The sequence below is a fragment of the Lipophrys pholis genome, assembly GCF_963383615.2.
Source record: "Lipophrys pholis genome assembly, chromosome: 8".
Taxonomy (NCBI): Eukaryota; Metazoa; Chordata; class Actinopteri; order Blenniiformes; family Blenniidae; genus Lipophrys; species Lipophrys pholis.
The window spans coordinates 22,687,127-22,709,738 of NC_137630.1; the positions used below are offsets into that span (position 1 = coordinate 22,687,127).

Here is a 22,612-nt window from a genome sequence, read left to right on the forward strand (position 1 = left end):
GCCAAGGTAAACACGGGGCGCACTTTATCTGCCCTATACTGAAAGCTGCAAGTGGTGACTGGGGAGCAGAGGCTGCGTTTGTCCCCAGAGGAGTCCACAGTAAATAGGCACAAGCGATTCCACGCGATTTAGCATCAACTTTAATTATTGCATGAATTCAGAGATAACACTTCGCCTGCAAACTGATTTATGCAGTGTCTGACACATCCGTTGTCGTTTCTCTACTAGAAATCATTAACTTCTATTCAGAGATGTGAGCATATGCACACACTCCACCCAGGGACAAAAATGCTCACCATATTCGTGCATTTTTGAGTGGGGTGCGCATGTGTTGTACTTGAATATTTATGAGGGGGAAAATGTGCAAAATAAAAAACACGTTGGATGGATGTGGATGTCAAACACCGGAAAGGTGTGCTGATGTGCCCATCTGGTTGCACTTTCACGGTGCTTACCGTACCGTATGTGCCCAAAACGGAACCCTCCGGATCTGCAGAACTAATCTGAGAGCCGAGGGAATCAGGAGCGCAGGAGGTAGGACTGTGACCCGCCATTAACCCCACGACGAGCGGAACGGCTCAGTGGGTGGAGACTCATCAAGTGTCTCATCTTAAGAGGAGCAGTGAATGCTCATTAAAACTTAGTGCGGCACAAAGGGTTTACTCCACAGCCTAAATATACACATTTTATTGTTGCTGTGGTTCTACTGATATCAGGAGAGACAAATTAGGATTTGATTTATCATCAATCAGATTATTGATGAATGGCGCTTTAATGTGATGTGTCATTATTGGAATACGGTGCCATTTCTCAGGGTTAATGAGTTGACGCCCCACGCTCCCATTAAGCAGATTTGACTTACATTGCAATAATGTGTTAATAATTTACTTATGAATCAACCTAGATTTAAAAAAAACAACATACATAAAAACAACTTAGATTACTTTTAAGAAAACATAACGTCCAGAAATTACGCACCGATGAATCACATTATTTGTCCCCAACTAGCAATTGTTTTTCTATTTTTCTTTTTTTTCTTAAATCACAAAAATCTCCCCCTGGTATTGTGGCAGAATGTGCCTCGGGAGAAAGAGCTGCTGAGCTGCACAGTGGGCAGAGAGGGACAGAGGAGGCAGCCTGAAAAGGAAGCACGACTCGCTTATCGCGTCATTCTGGGTTGAGGCGTTGAGCAGGAAACAGCCTTTCCTCTCGGATTGTCGCAGTAGGAACAAACACACAATTTTGTCTTTGCTCAATGCACCCCTCGGCACAGAACACGCGGAAGCCGGCCAGAAGGAAAAATGCCTCCTTCGATAGAGATTGCTGTTCTCCTTCTCGGCGTCCTGGCTTTGGAGACGCGCCGGAGCGCCAGCGCGCTGCACATCCAACAGGCTTTCGCGTCTCCAAACCAGACCAATAACTTTGTGGTGGACCCGGTCTCCAGGAAGGTCTACCTGGCTACCGTTAACTCAGTGTACCAGCTGAACGGGACCTTGACCCTGGAGGTGGAGAAGAGGACCGGGCCGGTGGAGGACAACCTGTTGTGCCATGCGCCACAGCTGCCCCAGGCTCCGTGCGAGCATCCCAAATCCCTCACCGACAACCACAACAAGCTCCTCAAGCTGGACCCGGAGCAAGGGGTCGTGGTGCTGTGTGGATCTGTGTATCAGGGCTTCTGTGAGCTCAGAAAGATGGGAAATATTTCTGAGATAGCGGTGGAGTTTCCCCCTCAGGGAGAGAAGACTGTTTTCCCCAGCATGCTCAATATTGCTGCCAATCACCCGAACGCGTCCACAGTGGGGCTCATCTTCAAGAGTCACGGGGGAAACACCCGGCTGCTTGTCGGGGCCACGTACACCGGGGCTGGAACCCAGTTTTTCCCCAAGAACCACAGCAAGGAGGACCTGCGTTTTGAAAACACCCCTGAGATCGCCATCCGCTCCCTGAACATTAAGGATTTATCCAGACTTTTCACCTATGACATTAACCCGTCAGAGGATAATGTATTCAAGATCAAACAAGAGGTTAAAACCAAAAACAAACTGAACTTCGTCCATACCTTCATCCAGAAGACTTATTCCTATATTGCCTTTAACAATGACGCAAAAATGGGCCACAAGGAGAGTCAGCCCAACAGCATCCTGGCCAGGATCTGTCTGGACACCGACAACCCCCGAAAATCCAGCGGGCCGGAGAGCAGGAAGCTCACAGAGTCCTACATCCAGATGCCCCTGCAGTGTGGATTAAACGGGAACATTTACAACCGGCTGCTGTCCGTTTACCCCGCGGAGATCCAGGCAGGTGACGGGCGCAGCTCGGAGCCTTACCTGTTCGGAGTGTTTACCAAAGCGGACAGAAAGTCCGCCCTGTGCGCCTTTAAGTTCGGAGACATCGAGGAGGAGATCCGCCAGGGCCGGAGGAACTGCTCTAACTCCCCCAGCAGCGACGTCCAGGTGCTGGACAGCGTCATCCAGGGCTCCGGGGCAGCCTGCATCCAGAAGGGCAACCTGGTGGTAAGAGCTCACAAACACATTAGACAACTTTTACTTTGTTTACTTTCATGCTGAAATATCTATTTGATCACCTCTGAAAAAAAAAAAAAATCTTATGGCTTGCAATAAACAAATATTAATGTGGCGGAATAAATGACAATACTGACAGCAAGAAAAACAAGCAGGCATTATAATCACCCTCATCAACACAATTTCAGCTTCATGATTTTATTGCTTCATTTATGTTGTGATTTCTTATCTCTGCAATTGTTTGTAAACATTGCTGCATTCAAAATTGATCTCTTCTCCATAATGCTTGGAGATGATAAAAAAAATTGAAGCCTTTCTTCGTGAACCAGAATAAAATTATTTGCCAAAATAATCAACCAATAAACCTGCCTTTGATTTATGAAACCTCTAGGCCACTACGTTTTGTTCAGGCTGCAATGAGATTAACTCACTCACGTCTGCTCTTTCTCTCTGACGGTTCCCATTTATGCCTCTAAACAGTTATCTTCTTTAGCCCTGAGGCTCATGACTTGGAGAGAGAGGATCTCCCATGTCAGAAGTGGAGGTCATGATAGTTGGAAAGACCCTCCAGAGCCACGCTGAGGGTTATGGGAAGAGCGAGGCTCTTCTCACGTCCCAGTCTTATCAAATGTGAAGATGGGAAAGGGTCAATAGTTTGCTATTTCTTTTTCCTTCTGCACTCCAGACCCGACTTTTCTTCCTTAAGTGAAAGACTGCTGCTAACTGTAACCGAACCACAAATTTAGCACAATGTTAGTGGATAAATAGTCGCTTTGTTATAAACACATGGTCAGATTGTATCTTGGTGTTTTCAGCTGCATGCTTTCCACTCACATACCAAACTAAATATTTACCCTTAAGGGAAATCTAAGTATTGCACGCTATATTTGCTCCCAGTGTTTTCTCTGGATATAAATGGTGTCTGATAATAAAGGAAAATAAGTCTTGGCACCTTTTCATAGAAACACGGTAGACTTGTGTGTTTTCCATTCAGTGGGTCTGACTGACAGAGTCGAGGTTAACAGAGGTTGTCCTGTGACCATTGTGCCATCAGGTCACTGTTGTCCTCCTCGCTGCTTTGGCTCCATTGGCTGCGGCCCCGGGGGCCACTCCCCCTGCCACCACTTCTCTCAATACCACCTAAAATGGCCCAAAGTCCCTCCTGAGAAAGAAAACTGCTCAGATCAAAGTGATTTAATGTTGATTTTTTTTCTCTCTCTCGCTCGCTGCGATACAACCCAGTTACCACTCACAGTATAACTTTCTTTAGTTTCACGTTTATGTTGTTGTGGCTGTTGAAATGTGATCTTTTTTGTAGTCGACAGTTTGAAGGCCAGCACTGAGGGAAAGCCAGACACAATTTATGATAAGAGAGATGAGGCCGTGAGCAGAGGGGCCCGTGGGAAACGACTCTACAAATATCCACTGTGCTTAATTCTTCTCTCTCTCCCTCTCTTTTTGACTCTGTGTGCTCTGAAATATTCAGAGAATTCCCAATAGATCCTGGTGCTCATCCAAGCGTGGCACTAATGTTTTATCATCGCCTACAGAGGATTTGACAAAAGCAAAGTCTTATGAGTGTTGAAGACCCTTGTAAGCCCTTTTCAAGTATTCACTGAGATGTCTAAAAAGTGATTCAGAAGAATGAGCGGCGCCAAAGTGATAGCTACTATCGGTGCTTATTTTCCACAACGCTTTCATCACGCAGTCCGTGCTGGGCTCTCTTCTTCTAATCTATACCAAGCACGTCCACATGAAGGCTGATGAGGACTGATCTCTCCCTCTTGTTTTGTCTGTGATTCCAGTTGCAGCCCGAACAGCTGGACTGCGGCGCAGCCCACCTGCAGCACCCTCTGGCTTTGCGGAGGTCCCTGAGGGCCATCCCGCTGTTTGAATACCCAGGCCTCACTTCAGTCTCTGTAGACAACATCCACAACCACTCTGTGGTCTTTCTGGGGACCAGTAATGGACGACTTCGTAAGGTGAGACGCCTGCACAATCTGTGCTTTTACGGAATGAACGAGCACAACCTTGGGCCATTACACAGTTGCAGCGCTCCAAAAAGAAAAAAGAAAAAAAAAAAGTTCACTAATGAATGGAGTTAATAATTTTTAATGTGATTGTGCCCCGGAGCCCGGAAAAACTATAACAGCAACAGTTATGTCGGGCAGCTCTGATGTGGCTTTCTATAAACTGAATTTAGGTGTGTGAGGAAATGCAAAAAGCTGTAACAGAGCGAGCAGGAATGTCTGCTTTCATCTCCGAGGTCCTCTCATTGTCACCACTCTAACCACCCCCTCTTGCTTCATTCATCCATGACCCATCCTGAACCTTAAGTAGCCCTAATCATGTGCTCTAATGTTCCTCAGACCTGGCTATTGTCTGGGAGATCACCAGAAAGACGTTTAACGAGGGTGGTTGACGACATATGACTCAGTCCTGCCGCGAGCAGGTCTGCGACCTCAACGTTAAACATCTGCAGAAGGTCCAGCCTGTGAAAACCTTTCCTGTCTAATTAAAAGCATTCCTTAATTCTCCCTCAGCCACATTCCTAGTCACCCCTGACTGCGCTCGCCGAGCGGCCGCTTTGCCTCCAGGAGCAGCAAGCTGCTTCTCAGCTGTCTGTGGAAACAACATGAGCTGACTCTGAAAGCTTTGCCACCTTTTTGTTTTGCATCAGCCTGGCACCTTTTTATAACATTAAGCCGTTCGGCTGCAGGGTGTTTCGTCCGGGCGCTGCAGAAGGAGGAACTTGTTTTCCTCCCTAGATGAAGGCGCTGCTTCTGCCCCAGCTGAGCGCAGTGTAATTGCTTTTTGGATGTTTTATTCGGGATGCATCACTTTGGTTGGGACGGTGTGTTTGTGTGTGATCTTGTTTGTGTCTGTTTGCTTGATTGCAGGTTTGACTGCGTTTTCAGGTGTTTGACTTTGTCTCTAGGCCAGTGTGAATGGTTTAGTCAATTCATGTATTTACTCGCATGAATACATACCCTGTGATTATGAGTCGTGTGTGTGTGCGTGCGTGCGTGCGTGCATGCGTGCGTGTGTGTCCCTTTTATACGCAGACTGTAGATTTTATGTGACCTTGGGCAACAACATACTTGGTGCCTTTTAGTTTTTATGTGGCTCTCATTGTTTGTCTATGTATCTGTGTGTGTGTGTGGCAGTGTCTGCGTGTGTGTGTGCCCTGAGGATAGAGCTGTTGCAGAGGTTAATGGTGCTGTTAGTGTGTGTAATGTGATTCTGACTGTGAGTTTGGCTCAGACTAAACGCAGGGGAGCAGTGGTTCAGATTAAGTTAGGCCTCTTTTACTGTCTTTGAGAGTACCCTCAGTGAAGTAATTTGTAATTACATGCATTTTTTAATGAAGTCTCTCCCTCCCCATTACAGCTGACTTCCATTTTCTGCCACTCGCAGTGTCCGCCTTTATCTCACTCACTCTTGTCCAATTTTACTCCTCCATCAAGTCCACTCCTCCACTTCTCAGTTCATCGCTTCACTGTCCCCCTCTCTGGGCTCCTCTTTTCTCTCCACCTCACATACAAAAGGTCCTTTGATTCATTTTGTAAACAAACAGACTTTATCTCTTTTTCCTTCTTGTTCCATCTCTCCTGCCCCACCTTCATCTTTATTCTATCTGTTTTACACCCAGGTACACACACACACACACACACACACACACACACACACACACACACACACACACACACACACACACACACACACACACACACACACACACACACACACACACACACACACACACACACACACACACACACACACACACACACACACACACACACACACACACACACAGTAAGTGCACAGCAGCTGAGCACTCCTTGGTTGAATAAGGTCTTTCATCTGCATAAAGATAGACAGAGAATAGAGTTGGAGCGGCCTGCCAGGACAGCAGGTGTTTTGTTGGCCGACCGGGTGGTGCGCAGTGCCTCTGCTCTCCTCACTGCTCCTCCTCACCGCAACGTGTCCAGGTGTGTGGGCTGCTGTTTACTCACTCCCCACTGAGACACTCGGGACTGTGTTTGCTGTCGCCGGGGTGAGGACGTAGCACAGCTGCTTACTACCACTTAAGACGAAGAAGTGCCTGTGTGTGTGTGTGTGTGTGTGTGTGTGTGTGTGTGTGTGTGTGTGTGTGTGTGTGTGTGTGTGTGTGTGTGTGTGTGTGTGTGTGGGTGTGTGTATGTGTGTCAGCAGGATGAAAATGTGATAGAAGGCTCACATTATGGGAATAAAGGCAATTCATTAAGTTTTAAAATTTTAGTTGATGACTTGTTTCAGTGTCAGATGAAAGTTTAAGTAATGTTTAGTTATGCCACTAACTACAGCCGAGTTCAGTGTAAGTCTTCAGGAAATCAATGTGAGTCAATACAATGTCCCTGAGTAGCATGAAAACACATTGAGTGTTGGTGTGTATGTCAACCGGAGTACATACTAACCCGAGGGAGCCCTGTGGTCATGGAGACAAAACTTGAGGTTCGTTTATGGGACATGAACACAATTTGAATCCTCTCTTAGGGTTTGCTCAAAGTTGGGATTAATGCAACTTTATCTGAATTGTTTGGAACGTCGTGGTTACGGTCATTTTTTGTGTAAGTTTGCAACAAATGAATGTGAGTTAACGCGTCATCAAAACTCAAAGTGTGTGTATGACAAGGAGTGTGGGGGTGTTATGAAAACGACAGCACTGCTTGGAGGCTGAGTTAATGCTTTTCATTGCAGGTTAAGCCAATGGTTTACTAAGCTTCTGTCTGCTCTGGTTGAACATTAACCAGCACATCTCAGTGGGTGGTGATGTCTTTGTCTATATATATTTGTGTGTGAGTGTGTTTGTCTGTGCATATGACGGTGCGTTTGTTTGCTCAGCAGATGGAGGAGTGACACAGCCCGTGCTTGTCACCAGATGCTGGTCAGTTCGCCAGTTCCTCAGGGTGGCAGGATGTCTCTGTTTGACGGGGGAAACCGACAAATCGCAGAAATAAGAGCTTTCACTGTCTGTGTGACAGGAAGTGTCACTCAGCACAGTTTGTTTTTTCTAACACAGTGTGTATGCGTGTGTGTGTGTGTGTGTGTGTGTGTGTGTGTGTGTGTGTGTGTGTGTGTGTGTGTGTGTGTGTGTGTGTGTGTGTGTGTGTGTGTGTGTGTGTGTGTGTGTGTGTGTGTGTGTGCGTACGTGAGAACATGTCACTCGCTTTATTATCTTGAACTGGAGGAAGGCCAGGATGTGGATAAATCACTGCTCACTGGAACACGATTAGGCACTCGGACTTAAAAAAAAAAAAATTACTTTATAAAATGTGTTTGAGAAGGTGAAAGATAAAAAAAATAAAAAATCAAAGATGGAGAAACTCGTACTTTACTAAATTTGGCAGTCATTGTTATTCATGAATTTTAATTACCAATGAGAGTGTTTGGTGCTCCCTTGTGTTTCTCAGTCGGGTTTGCAGAAGCTAAAGTTTCCAGACAAAAGGATACAGTATGTTTGTCTTGCTGATACTGTCACATTGGCCTTTAAATGTGGTGGAGCGAGGAGACAAAGACACATTCACTTCTTGTTTGGAAATTTACTCCAAACACTAAAAACAGAAAAGAAAAGAAGTGCACAATTCAAATACCTTTGACCTTGCATACTTACAATGGCGGTTGTGAGTGCAGAGGTACGATTACACATCAAGCAAACCCGGTTGGCAGGCAGGCAGATGAAGATGATCATGTGAAGTAAAAAAAAAACTAATGATAATATCATGAAATAAATCTTTGATTTGCAGGGCGATTTGTAATAAATCATAGAACTTGTTTCTCGTGTTTAAAACCCCAAATATTTATGAGACGAGGTAAGGTGGAACAAAGCAAAATAAAGTGAAACCGATGAAAAGATGACCAAGGCGTTAATTAGAGTGTCATTTAATTAAAGTTTGATACGAAAAGGAGAGAACTGAAAACATGTCATTTCAAAAAGGGAGAGAAAATACATGTAAACCACCAACCCACAAAAGAGCGGCCATTACTTCACTGAGGATTAACCACAAACAAACCAGATCTGATTTACAATACAACTCATTTAAACAGTTCTAATCATCAAAATTGCCCCATTTAAATATATTCTGGTCAAAAGGAGACATGCAAAGTGAGGCAGCTCCAAGCTAAACCGCTACTTAATATCAGCAGAAGATGAGGGAGCTGGATCGTGTACATGACAGGTCTTCATCGTGTTTTTGCTGTTTGTTCGCACGACAACGGCGTTCAGAGTCACTGAAAAGAAAAAGGTTTTTTGAAAACATCTTCCACTCGTTGTGTGAACTGAACCCGAGTCCACGAGAACAATTGCTCCTCAACTCTTTTCACTTTACTTGTTTAGTTTTGCTCAATTTCTAAATGCCAGAGGAATTATGGTTATCTTCTTCAATTCCAGAGGCATTTGAGAGCTGAACCAAGATACTCTAATATTGCAGCCTGCAGAAGTTCCAACAACAAAGAGTTCATTCATGAAAAGTCCTCTTTGAGTCACTTATTGATTTATGACTCCAGGATATTGGAGGAAAAAAAGGAACTTTCCATGAGTTTGTATCTTTGAACTGGTTTTTATAATAAAACTGTGTATTTAGTTGGATTTTATGTGATTTCCTTTTGAAAACTAAAGTTAGTTTTTTGTTTTTTTTCACTTCCATTGATTGAACTTGCCATGAAACAGTTTGGAGCCTCCTCTGGGAGGCCTGTGATATACAGCACGAGCTGAGCACTTCACAATACCAACTAAGGACAAGCTTTTTGCGCGAACAGTGATATGATTTACATGTCGCCAGGCACACATAACGGCCTGTGTTTTAATTAAATCAGTAAACAATGCCAGCAGACATCTGAGTGGCTGCTAAGGTCATGAATTATAGTAAGTGCTCTACGCCAGGCTTCCATTTGAGAAAACATTTATTTTTCACACCTGATTCACGAACTTCACAAATAGGTGCACAACGTATGTAACACACCGCGTACTGGTGCACGAGCAGAAGTGCAATTTGACACACAGTTCTGGTTCTGCCACTTTTTTATGGACCCTCCCACTGAGTAATTAGAGTGGATTTAACCATCACCAGACGGTTTCATCGGCCCCATTATCCATGCAAGCATTTTTTATGCATTTACAGTTCCTGTAATAAATCCACAGCCAGCTAAACTACTCTCTAACTATATCCTGTAGCACTGGAATACTCAGTCAATTGAATATATACACACACATCCCCACCCCAGGTTCTCCAGACATGGTTCAACCTGGAAGTATAAAAAGCTTCAAGCCCCCCTAAAGAAACTTAATAAGCCTACAATACATGAGATGATTGGCTCCGGGTTCACTTTTATATGTCATGTATTCTGTGGGACTGACTGCATTCACTACAGGAACTGCAGACAATAAAACACAGCATGCACCTCCACGAACATGAGATGGCGTGTATCCACAGAGCGCGCCACGGTCGCTGTCGATAGCTGTGGCGTCTGAGGAGTGATGTTGTTGAAGCTACAGGTGTGAATTCTTTGTTCACGGCAGGTTGATGATGTGGAAAAAAAACAAAAGCTGCTTCTGTCGAGGTGTTGCTGAGAAAGGGAAGTGACCCTGAAGGGGCTCCGAGCTGCTCAATTAACAGGAAGCCAATGTGCTTACTTTAGGGGAATCTTTCATAACAATGTGAAGCAAACTGCAAAATATTGCACTCGTCCTCCCCCCGAGCACTTACAAGCTGTTTCTGCCTTCTCCACAGCTGACACTCCTGGCGAACATGACTGTGGCCAATCAGTGGACTCTGAAGCTGCCTTCCAGTGAAGCCGTCCACCACATTATGACCTTCGACCCCAATGACAGCAACTTCCTTTATGTCATGACCTCTCACCATGTAAGAACACGTCTGCAGATGTGAGATGTTTGTAGCTTGTCAGCAGTGCCACCGCAGTCACAGTTAAGCCAACAGAATGTCATTCTGTTGTACATTTCAAATGTGCATCGTGGTTAGTTATCTTTTGAAAAATACATCATCGTACTTCCTCTTGTCGAGGCAAAGTTTGATAAGCAGCGGCGATATGCGTGAGCCTCGTTTCAGATATTTCCATGACAAATATTTGTGTCGCATTTTGTGATCTGTCATCACCCCTCACGCTTTTCAGCTGCAACCAACACAATTTTAATTAAATTAAAACAGATTATCGATTCAGCCAATAGAAAGAAGCCTTACGCTGGGTTTTGTGATACATTATGTATAATAGCTTGAATAGGTGGCGTTGGGGTTTCCCATTCCCCTTCCTGGATTTTTCTTGGCATTTCAACAAATACACTTCTTCTACCTAAACAGCTGCAAACTAGAGTGCTTGCTGCCTCCAGACCTTCATATCAGGCACTGGACATTTTCTACTTGATTAATTTTGTACCTCGAGACCACAGATTAGTAATTTGGATCAATGTGAGGTCACAAAAAATTCTTCCTCTCAACCAGAGGGGCACATTGTTACTGAGCATATCTACAACCAGGATTTATTGTATTTTATTGAAAAAAAAAAAGACTCGACATTTCTACTTTAAAACCAATGTGCGTACATGTGTTTTTCTTGAGGTAGGCTCAGTAAAACAGTAATTTACTGTCATTTCAACAGATATTTGTGCCAACCAGGGGGTCATAATAAAGTAGACGTTAATGTAAAACTGTGGGTGTGACAGTTAAAGACTACATGTAAAGGCTTACTTGATATTAGAAGCATAAAAACAAGAAACAACATTTATATAATAGTAAAAGAGTAATAAATATAGCATGTTAAAATTAGGGAGGCTGTCAGGTAAAAGCTGACCTGTATTCTTTGAAAACAAGCAGCTGGGGTTTGTGTCATGTCACATTATAACTGAAAACATTGTTCAACTTTCAGCCCACAGTGTAGCTACAAACCATTTATTATCTGGTTAAAAACGCTTAATCAGGATGAGTTAACAAGTTATATTAGTCGTTAATGCATGGAAATCGTTTCCTGTTTGTACAATTTCAGAACGAGATAAGAAATATCCAGCATATTTTCCAACTGGCCACTTTTGTTTGCTTTAATGCAACCAATGAATTACTCAAACCTAAACAGTGTAATGACACGGATAGAGAGAACAGAGGACTTATCTCCTTAAACTGCATTACTCAATTATTTTTGCCATATGAACTGTTCATTGGTATCTCCATTAGCAGGCGGCCTGCAAATTAATATCTGTGTTTTTTTGTTTTTTTCTGCCAGTGTTGAAAATATTGTTTTTTGGTCTTTGTGCAGATGCTAAGGGTAAATGTGGCAGACTGTGACCAGTGGCGGAGCTGCAGCGACTGTCTGGGAGCAGGTGACGCCCACTGTGGTTGGTGCACTCTGGAGAATCGGTGAGAAAAACATGCACACACTCTCTGCATCTGTTTATCTGGCAGCCCTCCTCACTCTTGTTCCCCCGGCCCGTTGCAGCTCTTCTCCTCCTCTTTCACTGCTACTGAAAACACAATTTCATCAAATTAATTTACTATACGCTTTGGAGTAACACACACACACACACACACACACACACACACACACACACACACACACACACACACACACACACACACACACACACACACACACACACACACACACACACACACACACACACACACACACACACACACACACACACACACACACACACACACACACTACATCACAAAGCATGTGTATACATTTGTAAATTGTCTGCTGTTTATGTTTTAGCTGGAGTCCATCAGCAGCAGTTTGTGTGAATGATTGACCCTCTGCTTATTATGAGGCAATCAAAGATTAAATGAGTGGCGCAATAAAATGATGCCTGCTTGTCTTTTTTGATACTGCAGATATATGAGTGTGTAAAACCACTGAGGCTTGTTTGCTGGTTTTCATCATCCCCATTCTCAATTTCAAAATGTCGCCCGGCTGAATGAGTCTCGGCACTGGTAGAGTGTGGTGTTGTTGTTTTTTTGGAGGGGGGTTGGACGCCTGTTGTTGGATTGAGCAGAATTGATTTGCTTTTCATTAGGCCTCAGAGTCGGGAGTAACATCATTGTTTGGAGCGGTCCCCTGGTCCCCTGGTAGTTTCAGGAGGGAGCGACAGGCTGGGAGCGCCCAGCGAGGAGTGACTTGGCTGAAGTGAAACTGTGAGCGAGCGAGAGTACACTGTGATTAATGTGGCTCAGTCAGGACTGGCTTTCAGGGAGAATATGTGTGGTGTCGAGCTGTGTTTGTTTGCGGGCTGTTTGTCTGCATGGTTGCGTGTGTGTGTGTGTGTGTGTGTGTGTGTGTGTGTGTGTGTGTGTGTGTGTGTGAGTTGGTTGGTTGCTTGGTGATTAAAGCAGATCAGACGAGAGATAGTGAGTTTTGTGATGAGCAGCGCTGCAGCTCTGGAGGCTCTGGCATTGCCAGGGGCCATTCAGAACTGGAAGAGTGGAACTGATGAGTGTTGTGTGTTTATGTGTATGTGGTCAGACTGTCTCACTGTCATCTCCCTGTCTCCTCTCTTTATTTATCTATCTGTCGTCTCTTTATCCCAGTCCTTTTCTCGCTTCGCTGCATTTTCTTTTTACCCTTGTGATTCTCCGTCTTCATATTCCCCCTTTTTTTTTCTTTCTTGCCCTCACATTTTCCAGTAGCTTTGAGACTTTAGCTCCCATTCTCATCCTCCCTCATGTCTCCCCCGTCCTCATCCCCGCCTCCCCCCCCTGCCCTTGTCCTCCTCTCTATCTCTCTACAAAGGAGCGTTGATTGTGATGATGGTGGTGGGAGGGAGAGTGCACACTGGCTCTTTTGACAAGGAAATGTCAAAGTGTGTGAGCCTGTGTGTAAGTGTCACTGTGAGTGTGTGCCGCTGTCTGACTCTCAGAGGCCAGGGAGCTGATGTCATGAGTGTGTATGTGTTTGATGCGCTGTTTGGCCAGTCACGCCAGCCGCTGGGCTGACTCTGTGGCCCTCAGAGCCCAGGGGGACCGGGGAGGTTGATGTGTGCGGTGGACGCTCTCCTACGTCACCTCGCTGTCTCATACAACCGTGGACTGGAGGGAAGGACCACTAGATCTTGCAGTCTGTGAGGCCACCACTGTCTCAGTGGGTGCCAGTTTGATTTTATGCATTTCTCTGACGTCTCTCAGCACGTCTGCATTATAGAGAGCGCTAAGAAACATGTCTGTTCGTTTGTTGGAGGCTGCATTGTTGTCTGAAAAAAGGGAGCCAGTTTCCCCGCAAGAGATAAAGCTTTAGTCCTTGATCACTCTTTTCATGCTGGAGCTGGTTTAATCTGCCACATGTCACAAGAAAGCACTTTAATATCTTTATTTGAATCAAATTATGCATCACATGCAGTCTTTGCTGTTCGCAAATTATCATGCTTATCTGCATGTGCTCATCTCACTGTTACTTTGCGTGTGTCTGCGTGTCAGTGTGTGTGTGTGTGTGTGTTTGTGTGTGTGTGTGTTAGTTGACATGTTCTCCCGCTGTTTAACAGTCTCCCTGGCTTCTCACCTTATCTGACGTACAGACACTCAGGAGGTGATGAGTTTTCTCAGGTCATATTTTAGCTGCAATATGTTCCCTGTGTTTATTTTAAGGAGCTGTTTGAAAAGCTTTTAAACTCAGCAGGCGGCAGGAAGCAGATGCAGAGCGTGTGTGTGTATATATATATATATAGATATATGTCTCTTTTCTATGTTAATTGTTTATTATTAGATATTCCACACTTTCAGATAAAAAGAAGATGTTTCTTTTTATTGTTGCACTTCACCAAATTTACATGACACAGATGTATTTTGGTACAAGATTGAAAACTATGGAAAGGAAAAACCATCATGTGTGACCTGGACCACCGGCAGGCTGCTTGTTTTCATCTCCCACATTGTTTGCTGATGTTCATCTGAGACTGAATGTCTTTTTCTTTTGAGACGGCAAGATGAAGTTTCCTGGATGCCTGTTTCAGTTTATACCAACTGGCATTTATAAGATATTCAGAGCTTAAAGATAAAATCTGGAGTTTACTGGATAATCTAAATATATTCTTCCAGATGGAAAACAAGGAAGACACTTTTGATCCGCGATAACCCAAAGTGGAAGTTTTTTTTATTCAGAATAAAGTGCCAGTATATCCCATTGCACGTGCACAGCTCTCAGCCAGTTTGGGCTTTATAATATTGGATTTAAAGACAGGGCTGAAAAATAAAATCGTACTTCAATACTTTAGAGTGCTAAACTATAACAATAAACTGTGTTTTCTTGTGTTTTAAAATTGAGCAGCAATTTGAACCTGGAGTATACACTTTTCTTTACTTTATTTCTTTATTTTAGAGATTTTCACATACGTATTTAATTTGCAGTTTTGCTTACTCAAACCTAAATTATTAAATAGCTTGATAAGTCATGTCAGATATGTATATTGCGAGCATGTGATTCTCCTGATAAATGAACAATAATGGGTTACGGTTGATTATGCCATACTGACACTCTACAGTAATAATACTCACAGGCTGATAAATAGCAGATAACTAGTCTTTATCATCAGAGGCCGATGGGAACTGTGACCTTTTTTCAGTAGCAATGATAATAACATATATTTAAGATCATGAAAAAGCAGAAGAAACAACAATCAGACAAGTAATAGGTTTTAGTAAAATTAAATATAATGATAGATATAGAACAACATGGATGATAGAAAAAAAAGAAAAAAGCAGTTCATGTAAACATATAAACACATAAAATGGATTAAAAGGAGCACAATTTATCAGAATGGTGGCAACACTTGACTCGAAGTTAAGTGAATGTCACAAAGTTACGAAATCTGGAGTCTGACCCTGACCTGACCCGGAGAGAAAAACACTTGGGTAACCTTCAGTCTGACATTTTGGAAAACCCAACAGACTCGGCAGAGGGTCTGCAGCTGCGATGAGGCTCTCATGGTTCAATAGCTCTGATCACAGAGCCAAAGTCTGGGAGCTTAGAAAGGTGCAAAACCAGATCTCTATTATCTTTGAAAGGAAATGTCCTACCAAAAGCGGTTGTGGTGCCTACACCCTGAAGCTCTGATATCTCGATTCTCTGAAAATAACTTTTAAAAGACAGATTACATCGACAACTAAGCAAATGTTGCATTTTTGGTAAATTAGCCTGTTTATTTCTAAATCAGTTTTACTGTGGTTCTTGAGTTTGCCGAGAGTGTGTGTGCATATTTTACGAGTTTGTTTGTGTTTGTGGGTTGCTTTGTTTTTTTCCACGGTTTGCCGAGCTGCTCAATTCTATTTTTAGCACGGTTGTTGACCTCACGGCCCTTCTGAGTCCCTAAGTGCGTATGGGACCAGGAATCTGGACAATCACTTTCCTTGGACACAAACACTTGCACACATCAGGGATGCGGCTTCACAGACACACTTCTTGTAAAAAAAAAAAAAAACAACTGTGAAAGTGTGAGGGGGAAGTGAGATGTGCCAAACTCATTATGTGGCATGTTAGGACGATGCTAAATGGGGCCTCTTTGGTTTTTCTCCTCACTCTGAGGGCACGTTGTCCTTCCAGTGTGTACTGCAGATGAACTGAGCTCTGTGCCAGCGTTGAAGTTCATTAGAGAAGCAAAAGTCAAAATGTGAGGCCACCTTGGTTGCTGAATACCCTCCTAACAATTCTCCTGTTGTAGACGTTTCATTATACTCACAGATTGGCATGCACACACACACACACACACACACACTGTATGCTTTGTGTGTGTCCCAGCAAATAAATACACACATTCATGCGTGCACTGTTGGTCTATGCAGAAACTGGTCTGAACAAGACTAGTAGTTTTATTATTCTGCTATCAGTAACTGGCCCTTGATTTTGGTGCCTGCGGGATGGGTTACCATAGCAATGTGTATGACCTGAAGTCAAGTAGTGTCTTGTGTTGAGCCAAGCAAACTGACAGCCGGGGACTGAATGTGACACTAGGAGACCAGAGCACCTCATAAATCTATGGGAAGCCGACCATGAAACCCAACGGTGAGAATTCGCCAAGTCTGGGAATGAAATGGAAACACAGGAGTTCGTGCTCTCCCACAAAGGATGAAATGTTCAATTTGAGGCTCCGCGTTCACACGCCGGTGTTCTCGATTACCTGCTGCAGCGATGACAAGCAATCAGTGTCTCTGAGGTGGTCATAATCTCATATGGGCAAGTCATGTTGTCTGTGCAGGGAAACAGTGAAAAGTGGGAATGCTGATTGAATTTGGGTAATTCAGTAGAAAACCCCAAGTATGAAATATATTCAATCAAAATATGCTAGATATGATGTGATGAGATTGGAATGTGACATTAAATCTGTGTTTTTCCGTCCAGATGTACCATCCAGAAGGAGTGCGCTCAGGGGCAGTTGGCACGCTCTTGGATCAGCATGAGCGAAGGCCCCCAGCAGTGTCCGTCCATGACCCTGACGCCCCCAGAGATCAGTATCGCTGCAGACATCAAGGTACAACTCACAGCTCTGTGTGTATTACAGCTGCCATCACATCCTTTACATAAGTCAAATAGACGTGATTGTTAATCTTTATAAAGCCATGACTGCAATGGGGGCAGTTTATTTAAGGCTGATGTCTCATGACTGCCTTTATAACCTGACACCTCTCACTATTATTGTAGAGCCTATTATTATGGCTCGCTGATAAAAATCACGCCTGTGCCGTTAGCTGCTGCAGCTCCCTGCACCGCTTGTCAGGGTGCAGCGATGATGGTTCAAACAAAAAGTGATCTTTATTGAAGGTGCAGCCCAACTGAAACCACAGACCCAAAACTAATCCAAGGGGGGTGACGGAGGGTTTCGAGGTGGGGTGGGGTGGAGAGGGGGGGACCAGCGGGGAACGGAAAGATAAAAAGCAAATACAAACCAGGGATTCTAGTCAGGTCAGACAACCGGAGTTAAACAGACTGACCAAAATAGACACAAGGACAAATTTGTATTTATCTACATAAATTAAAACTAGACTTGACTTCATGACATATAGACAAACACCCTCAACAAGTCTTGAGCTGAAAACAGACATGACTAAATATAAAAGATAAAAATAAAAAACTTAAAGGTTGCACTTTGACCTCACAGTGAGAATGTCACCAGTTTGGGTCTGTGTCAGCTTTTCAGTTTGGTGTTTCCTCCCACTCTAAAAACATGCATTTGAGGTAGTTTGGTGACTCTAAATCGCTCGTAGGTCTGAATATGTAAGCGAGTCTGTCTGTGTTTGTACTGTGATGGACGTGCGACCTGTCCAACATGTTCTCAGCCTTCAACCCACACCTGGGATCAGCTCCACAACCTTGAATTGGACAAAACGGTCTCGTAGATGAATAGATGGCCTCAGAACACAAACCAGGAAGGCCGACAAGACAGGACAATAACATGACAAGACATGAAACACAACAACAAAAAGCACTACGAAGGAATCAAAGAGGAAAAAATAAACCTCCAAAGCCACAAAACATGAGAACTGTGACGCAGCTTCAACCTGCACCCTAACAATATCCGTACGTCTCTACTTGTTTAGCTGTTTCTGTCTTTGTTCAGGCTCACTGCTCTCAGAGGAGCTCAGACTAAACAGTGACCCTCAACGCAAAGTCACATGTCTGAGGTCTGTTGTGCTAAACTGTGAAACACACAGCTGCCACGGAAACATTTAGCACCAAAGTATCCAACTACTTTTAACCTTTGATATTTAAGCACTATTATGTTGAAGGTGCAGCATCGCTCACACAGTTGTTTCCATGTTTAACCTTCTCACTGTAACTTGGCATGGCTCTGCTATTGTTATTTCAGACTGAATGTCCTGAAGCACAGAATCACCAAGAACAAAAAACATGTAGCTGTCCAGATGGTTGCAATCTGGACTGTAAGTTCTTTAATGTAAGAGGAAATGTCTCAGGGCTGCAACACACATGAAATCATTTAATTTACTACAATGCTGAAGGTGCTGTACAATCCATATCTCCCAAAAAAGAAAAAGAAAAAAAAAAAAGCGACATGCAAACGGAAATTGCCAGATTTGTGCATCTATTGTTGCTGGATATTGCTGTAAACAGTTTGCGATGGAGGAGCATCTCACACCTGAGACGAAAATTACAATAAAGTCCTGACAGAGCCAAAACTGCTGCGAGCCTCTATGGAGGGAAAACAATCGTATTCATTCAAAGAGAAAAGATGGTGGCACACATTTTTATTGACTGTGTTTGCTTTTTCTCGAAACAGTTCAGTACTTTTAATGAACACACAGCCCTGCACAACATTTGTAATGTGTTCGTGCAACCAAAACACTCTGAAGATCAGCTGGAATAAGGTCTCAGGAAAAGTGACACCATCGACCCAGGCCATTACAACACACTTTGGATTCTGCTTCACTGGCTCTTGTTCCTCATGAGGCTCCAGTCGTTTGCAGAGGCAATGTTCTACGTGGTATCTGATGCAGCTGAATTAAATTGTAAACTTATGCACAACTGATTTTGATCGTGGGTGAGTTTGACACAGTTTTTTCAAGGCAATAAAAAGTGGTTAAGAGACTGTCTGCTGATGTGTCGACTGCAAAAAAAAAAGAAGTTTTCATAAAGTGGACATATTATAGAGCTGTGTGGGTAACCAACTGTCAGAAAATAAAAGGTCTTAATGTGCAGTGATGTTCTAAGTTGAGGCGTGAGAGAGCGAGAGAGAGAGAGAGCGAGAGAGAGAGAGAGAGAGAGAGAGAGTGAGAGAGAGAGAGAGAGAGAGAGAGAGAGAGAGAGAGAGAGAGAGAGAGAGAGAGAGAGAGAGAGAGAGAGGAGAGAGAGAGAGAGAGAGAGAGAGAGAGAGAGAGAGAGAGAGAGAGAGAGAGAGAGAGAGAGAGAGAGAGAGAGAAAAAACATGGGTCCATATGAAAAGAAAGCAAAGCACTTAGATAAAATCAAAAACAGAAGGCTTGTTATCCACTTCAGTCCAACTTACACTTGATTCCCAGAAATGTTTGTAGCCTTTTCCCACTTGTGGAGAAAACATGAGACTTTTTACTAATACGAAAATCATGTTGGAAGATTTGCACATGCAGGCAGAAGGACAATGATCTCCAGCCTGCTTCAATGTAACGACTTTTAAAAGTGATCTAACTCCTTTAAACTGCACGTCAAGGACCCCTCAAGTATAGATTTTCTGACAGGCGTCACATGTCAAAAAAAAAATCTGTTCTTACGTATAGTTTTGAAGGTGTTTTATATTGCAGTATTTCATAAATCTGCTCTCCAGGGTTCCAGTCTGATAGTTTTGAACAGGTGAGTCACCAGTGACTAAAAAGCTGCTCCTCTTTATAGGTGTGCTATCAAAAATATGTTTTTATCTATTTGTATGCTCTTTCTAAAATATCTTTCAAAATGGATTACGGTAAGCTGTTTATAGTGGTGTAGTGGTTAGCCTCACCACTATACGGTAATCCCAGTTCAAGTCTGAACTTAGGTTCCTCTCTGTATAGAGTTTCCATCTTCTCCCTGCCCTTGTGTGGGTTTTCTTCAGGTGGTCAGGTTTACTTCCACAGTTCAAAAAGATAAGTCTGAGGTAAAGAAAAAAAAACAACTGCCTGTTGGTGACTGTCTCTCTGTGGATAAAGGGCCGACATGATGATTTTTGTGGAAAAAAACTAAGCAATTACAAAAAATAGCATTTTAACTAAAGACCCCCAAACGACACGGTGAGGTGGCCAGTCAAAACAATAAAACAACAAACCATCGTGGGCCAGCGCCACCGTTATCAGTTTATGTAGTGCGCTGAATAACAATTAACTTGTTGAGACTTCTGTTGGTTCACAGTCAAGAAAGTGTATTGGGATGATGAGACATCGATTTATGCATGTAATGCAAATCAGTCGCGCTTAAAAAATAATGATTTGCACAAACGCTGAATTTATTTCAGATGTCAGCAAACAAAACTATATTTTTAGAGCATTCAGTGATTCTAAATGAAGGCTTTTGTGCAAATTAGGCTTCATCCAAAACACTGCATTTTTAACTTCAATAGAATTCTATCCTTCCCTCCACAAAGTCATTTATTACTTTGGCTTTTCAAAAGGTTTAAACATATTAACACTCGTAACTAAACTACATTTTGTTCATTATATTATTTCATTGTTATGTCAACATAATGACAGCTTACCTGCTTAGAACCATCATCGCTTTCTGAATTACAGACCGACTTTACATCCGTTTGTTTTCTTAAATTCAATGGAAGTCTATTTATAGTTTAAAATACATACTTTTTGATACGTTGTTGAATTTACGTAACTACTATTCATGGTTGACTGCCCCTTTCCGACCAAGGAATAGGATTTCCACACTTGAACTTGAGTGCTGGAACAAATTAGCATCTCCGTGACACGCTACCTGTCATTAGAAGTGACACCTGACCCGACACCCACCGGTCAAATGCCGACGCAATCCTTCTATTAAACAGCAGCCGCAGAGGTTGAAGAAGCGACCTACTTTGAGACAATGTTCCCAGCTGTCCACTCGATTGAGAGGACCATCGCTTTTTAAGAAAGACCCATTTAGCAGCCTGTACTAGGCTAATGTGGCTTTAGAAAAATCAGGAGAAAATGGATCTGAAAAGTGATTGTGACATTGAAACCTGGGCAAGGGTCAACTGCATGATCAGTTGTGCATCATTAGACATAAAGACATTTATGGCGAGAAGACTCAGAGAGAAAACTCCTCTGAGGCCAAGCTTTTAACCCAGCAGCTTGTAGGGTAAGACCAACCAGCTTCCCTGAACACACCCGATCAGAGGGGCTTATACGGACCCATCATACTCCGATACCGCCGCAGCATCGCTTCGAGTGGAGGAGGGAGAAACGGGGAGACAGACATAAACACACAAACGCACGGAGGAGATTAATGATGCATGAAATCACAAGACCTGGGGTTGTAACACTGATTTTAATCAAGCTTGTCAGAATAATATATTGTGGATAAAAGAGCACCTGCATCATACTAGTAGGGCAGGCTGACATGCAAACTGTTGTTTTCAGTAATTTCTTCCAGTCGGTATATCAAGTAACAGAAGGATTGCAATGCGATAATTAGCTCACTGAAATCTGACACTTGGAATAGACACTATTTGACCTTTAATTACAGATCATAATTAGACGAGAGTCAGAGTCGACAGGTCCTTAATTGGTTCATTAATTGTGGATATTTGCTTGTCATGAAGGTCACTGTGGTCGGGGCTACCGCTGCCGCCTGATCTAAACACAGGAAACTCCGCTCAAGTTTGTCTCCCCACAAACAGGAAGCAGCAGTCAGGACATCAGGACTCCAGCCAGGAAATGATCAATTCCTGTGAACAATAGAGCAGATCTCTGAGGCATGTTCACACATGCCGCTGGCCACTTCAGCTCCTACCTGCTGAGCCTGGCAAGATGTCATCTCACTCTTCCTCCCCGCCTAACAATCCTCGCCTCGCTTCCTCATCCTCCCTGAGTTTTAAATTATTTTTTTTTTTTATCACATTGAAATCATTTAGCTGAAATCCAGACATGTCAGTGAGGTGTTATGTTTCTCATTATATGTCTGTCATACTTAATCACAGACCCAGATTTAGACGTGGCGGTAGCGCCGCGCCATCTGTTTCTTCATTACACATTAGTTTCCCCATTTCCAAAACTCCTCAACAATCCAGAAGTCAAGGCTCCACTGTCTGCCCTCTATCACTGACTAATTGTACAGAAACTGGATTGAAATGCACGTTCACGGGCGCGGGGGAATAAAATTGCTGATTCAATTAAATTACCGTGAGCTGTTATTCATATTCCAGCATCTGTTTTTGTTGCAGGACGTTGGCATCCTGATAAACGGCAGCGTTCCCGACCTGATCGGCTCCAGGGTGGAGTGTGAATATGGACCGGGTGTCTCCACCGACGCCACGGTGCACCTGGACTACGGCACCGCTCAGATCCAGACCTGCCCCCTGCTCCCTCCAGACAGCTTCCAACCAATCCCCCGCGGCACAGGTGAGACTCCAGACAAGCGCCCATGTGGCGGTTTGCCAACAGTTTCCC

The 22,612-nt window shown here is 43.6% G+C and overlaps 1 protein-coding gene across 1 annotated transcript in view; it reads left to right on the plus strand.

Moving 5' to 3' along the window:
- Positions 1 to 992: 992 nt before the first annotated feature.
- Positions 993 to 22,612, plus strand: part of plxnd1 (plexin D1) — an 87,446-nt gene continuing 65,826 nt past the window's right edge. The window contains exons 1-6 of the mRNA XM_080469208.1: positions 993 to 2,513; positions 4,328 to 4,504; positions 10,295 to 10,426; positions 11,829 to 11,929; positions 16,899 to 17,028; positions 22,387 to 22,564. Of these exons, the coding sequence (XP_080325334.1) occupies positions 1,302 to 2,513; positions 4,328 to 4,504; positions 10,295 to 10,426; positions 11,829 to 11,929; positions 16,899 to 17,028; positions 22,387 to 22,564 (1,930 nt within the window). The 5' untranslated portion in view covers positions 993 to 1,301. The remainder of the gene's footprint in view (positions 2,514 to 4,327; positions 4,505 to 10,294; positions 10,427 to 11,828; positions 11,930 to 16,898; positions 17,029 to 22,386; positions 22,565 to 22,612) is intronic.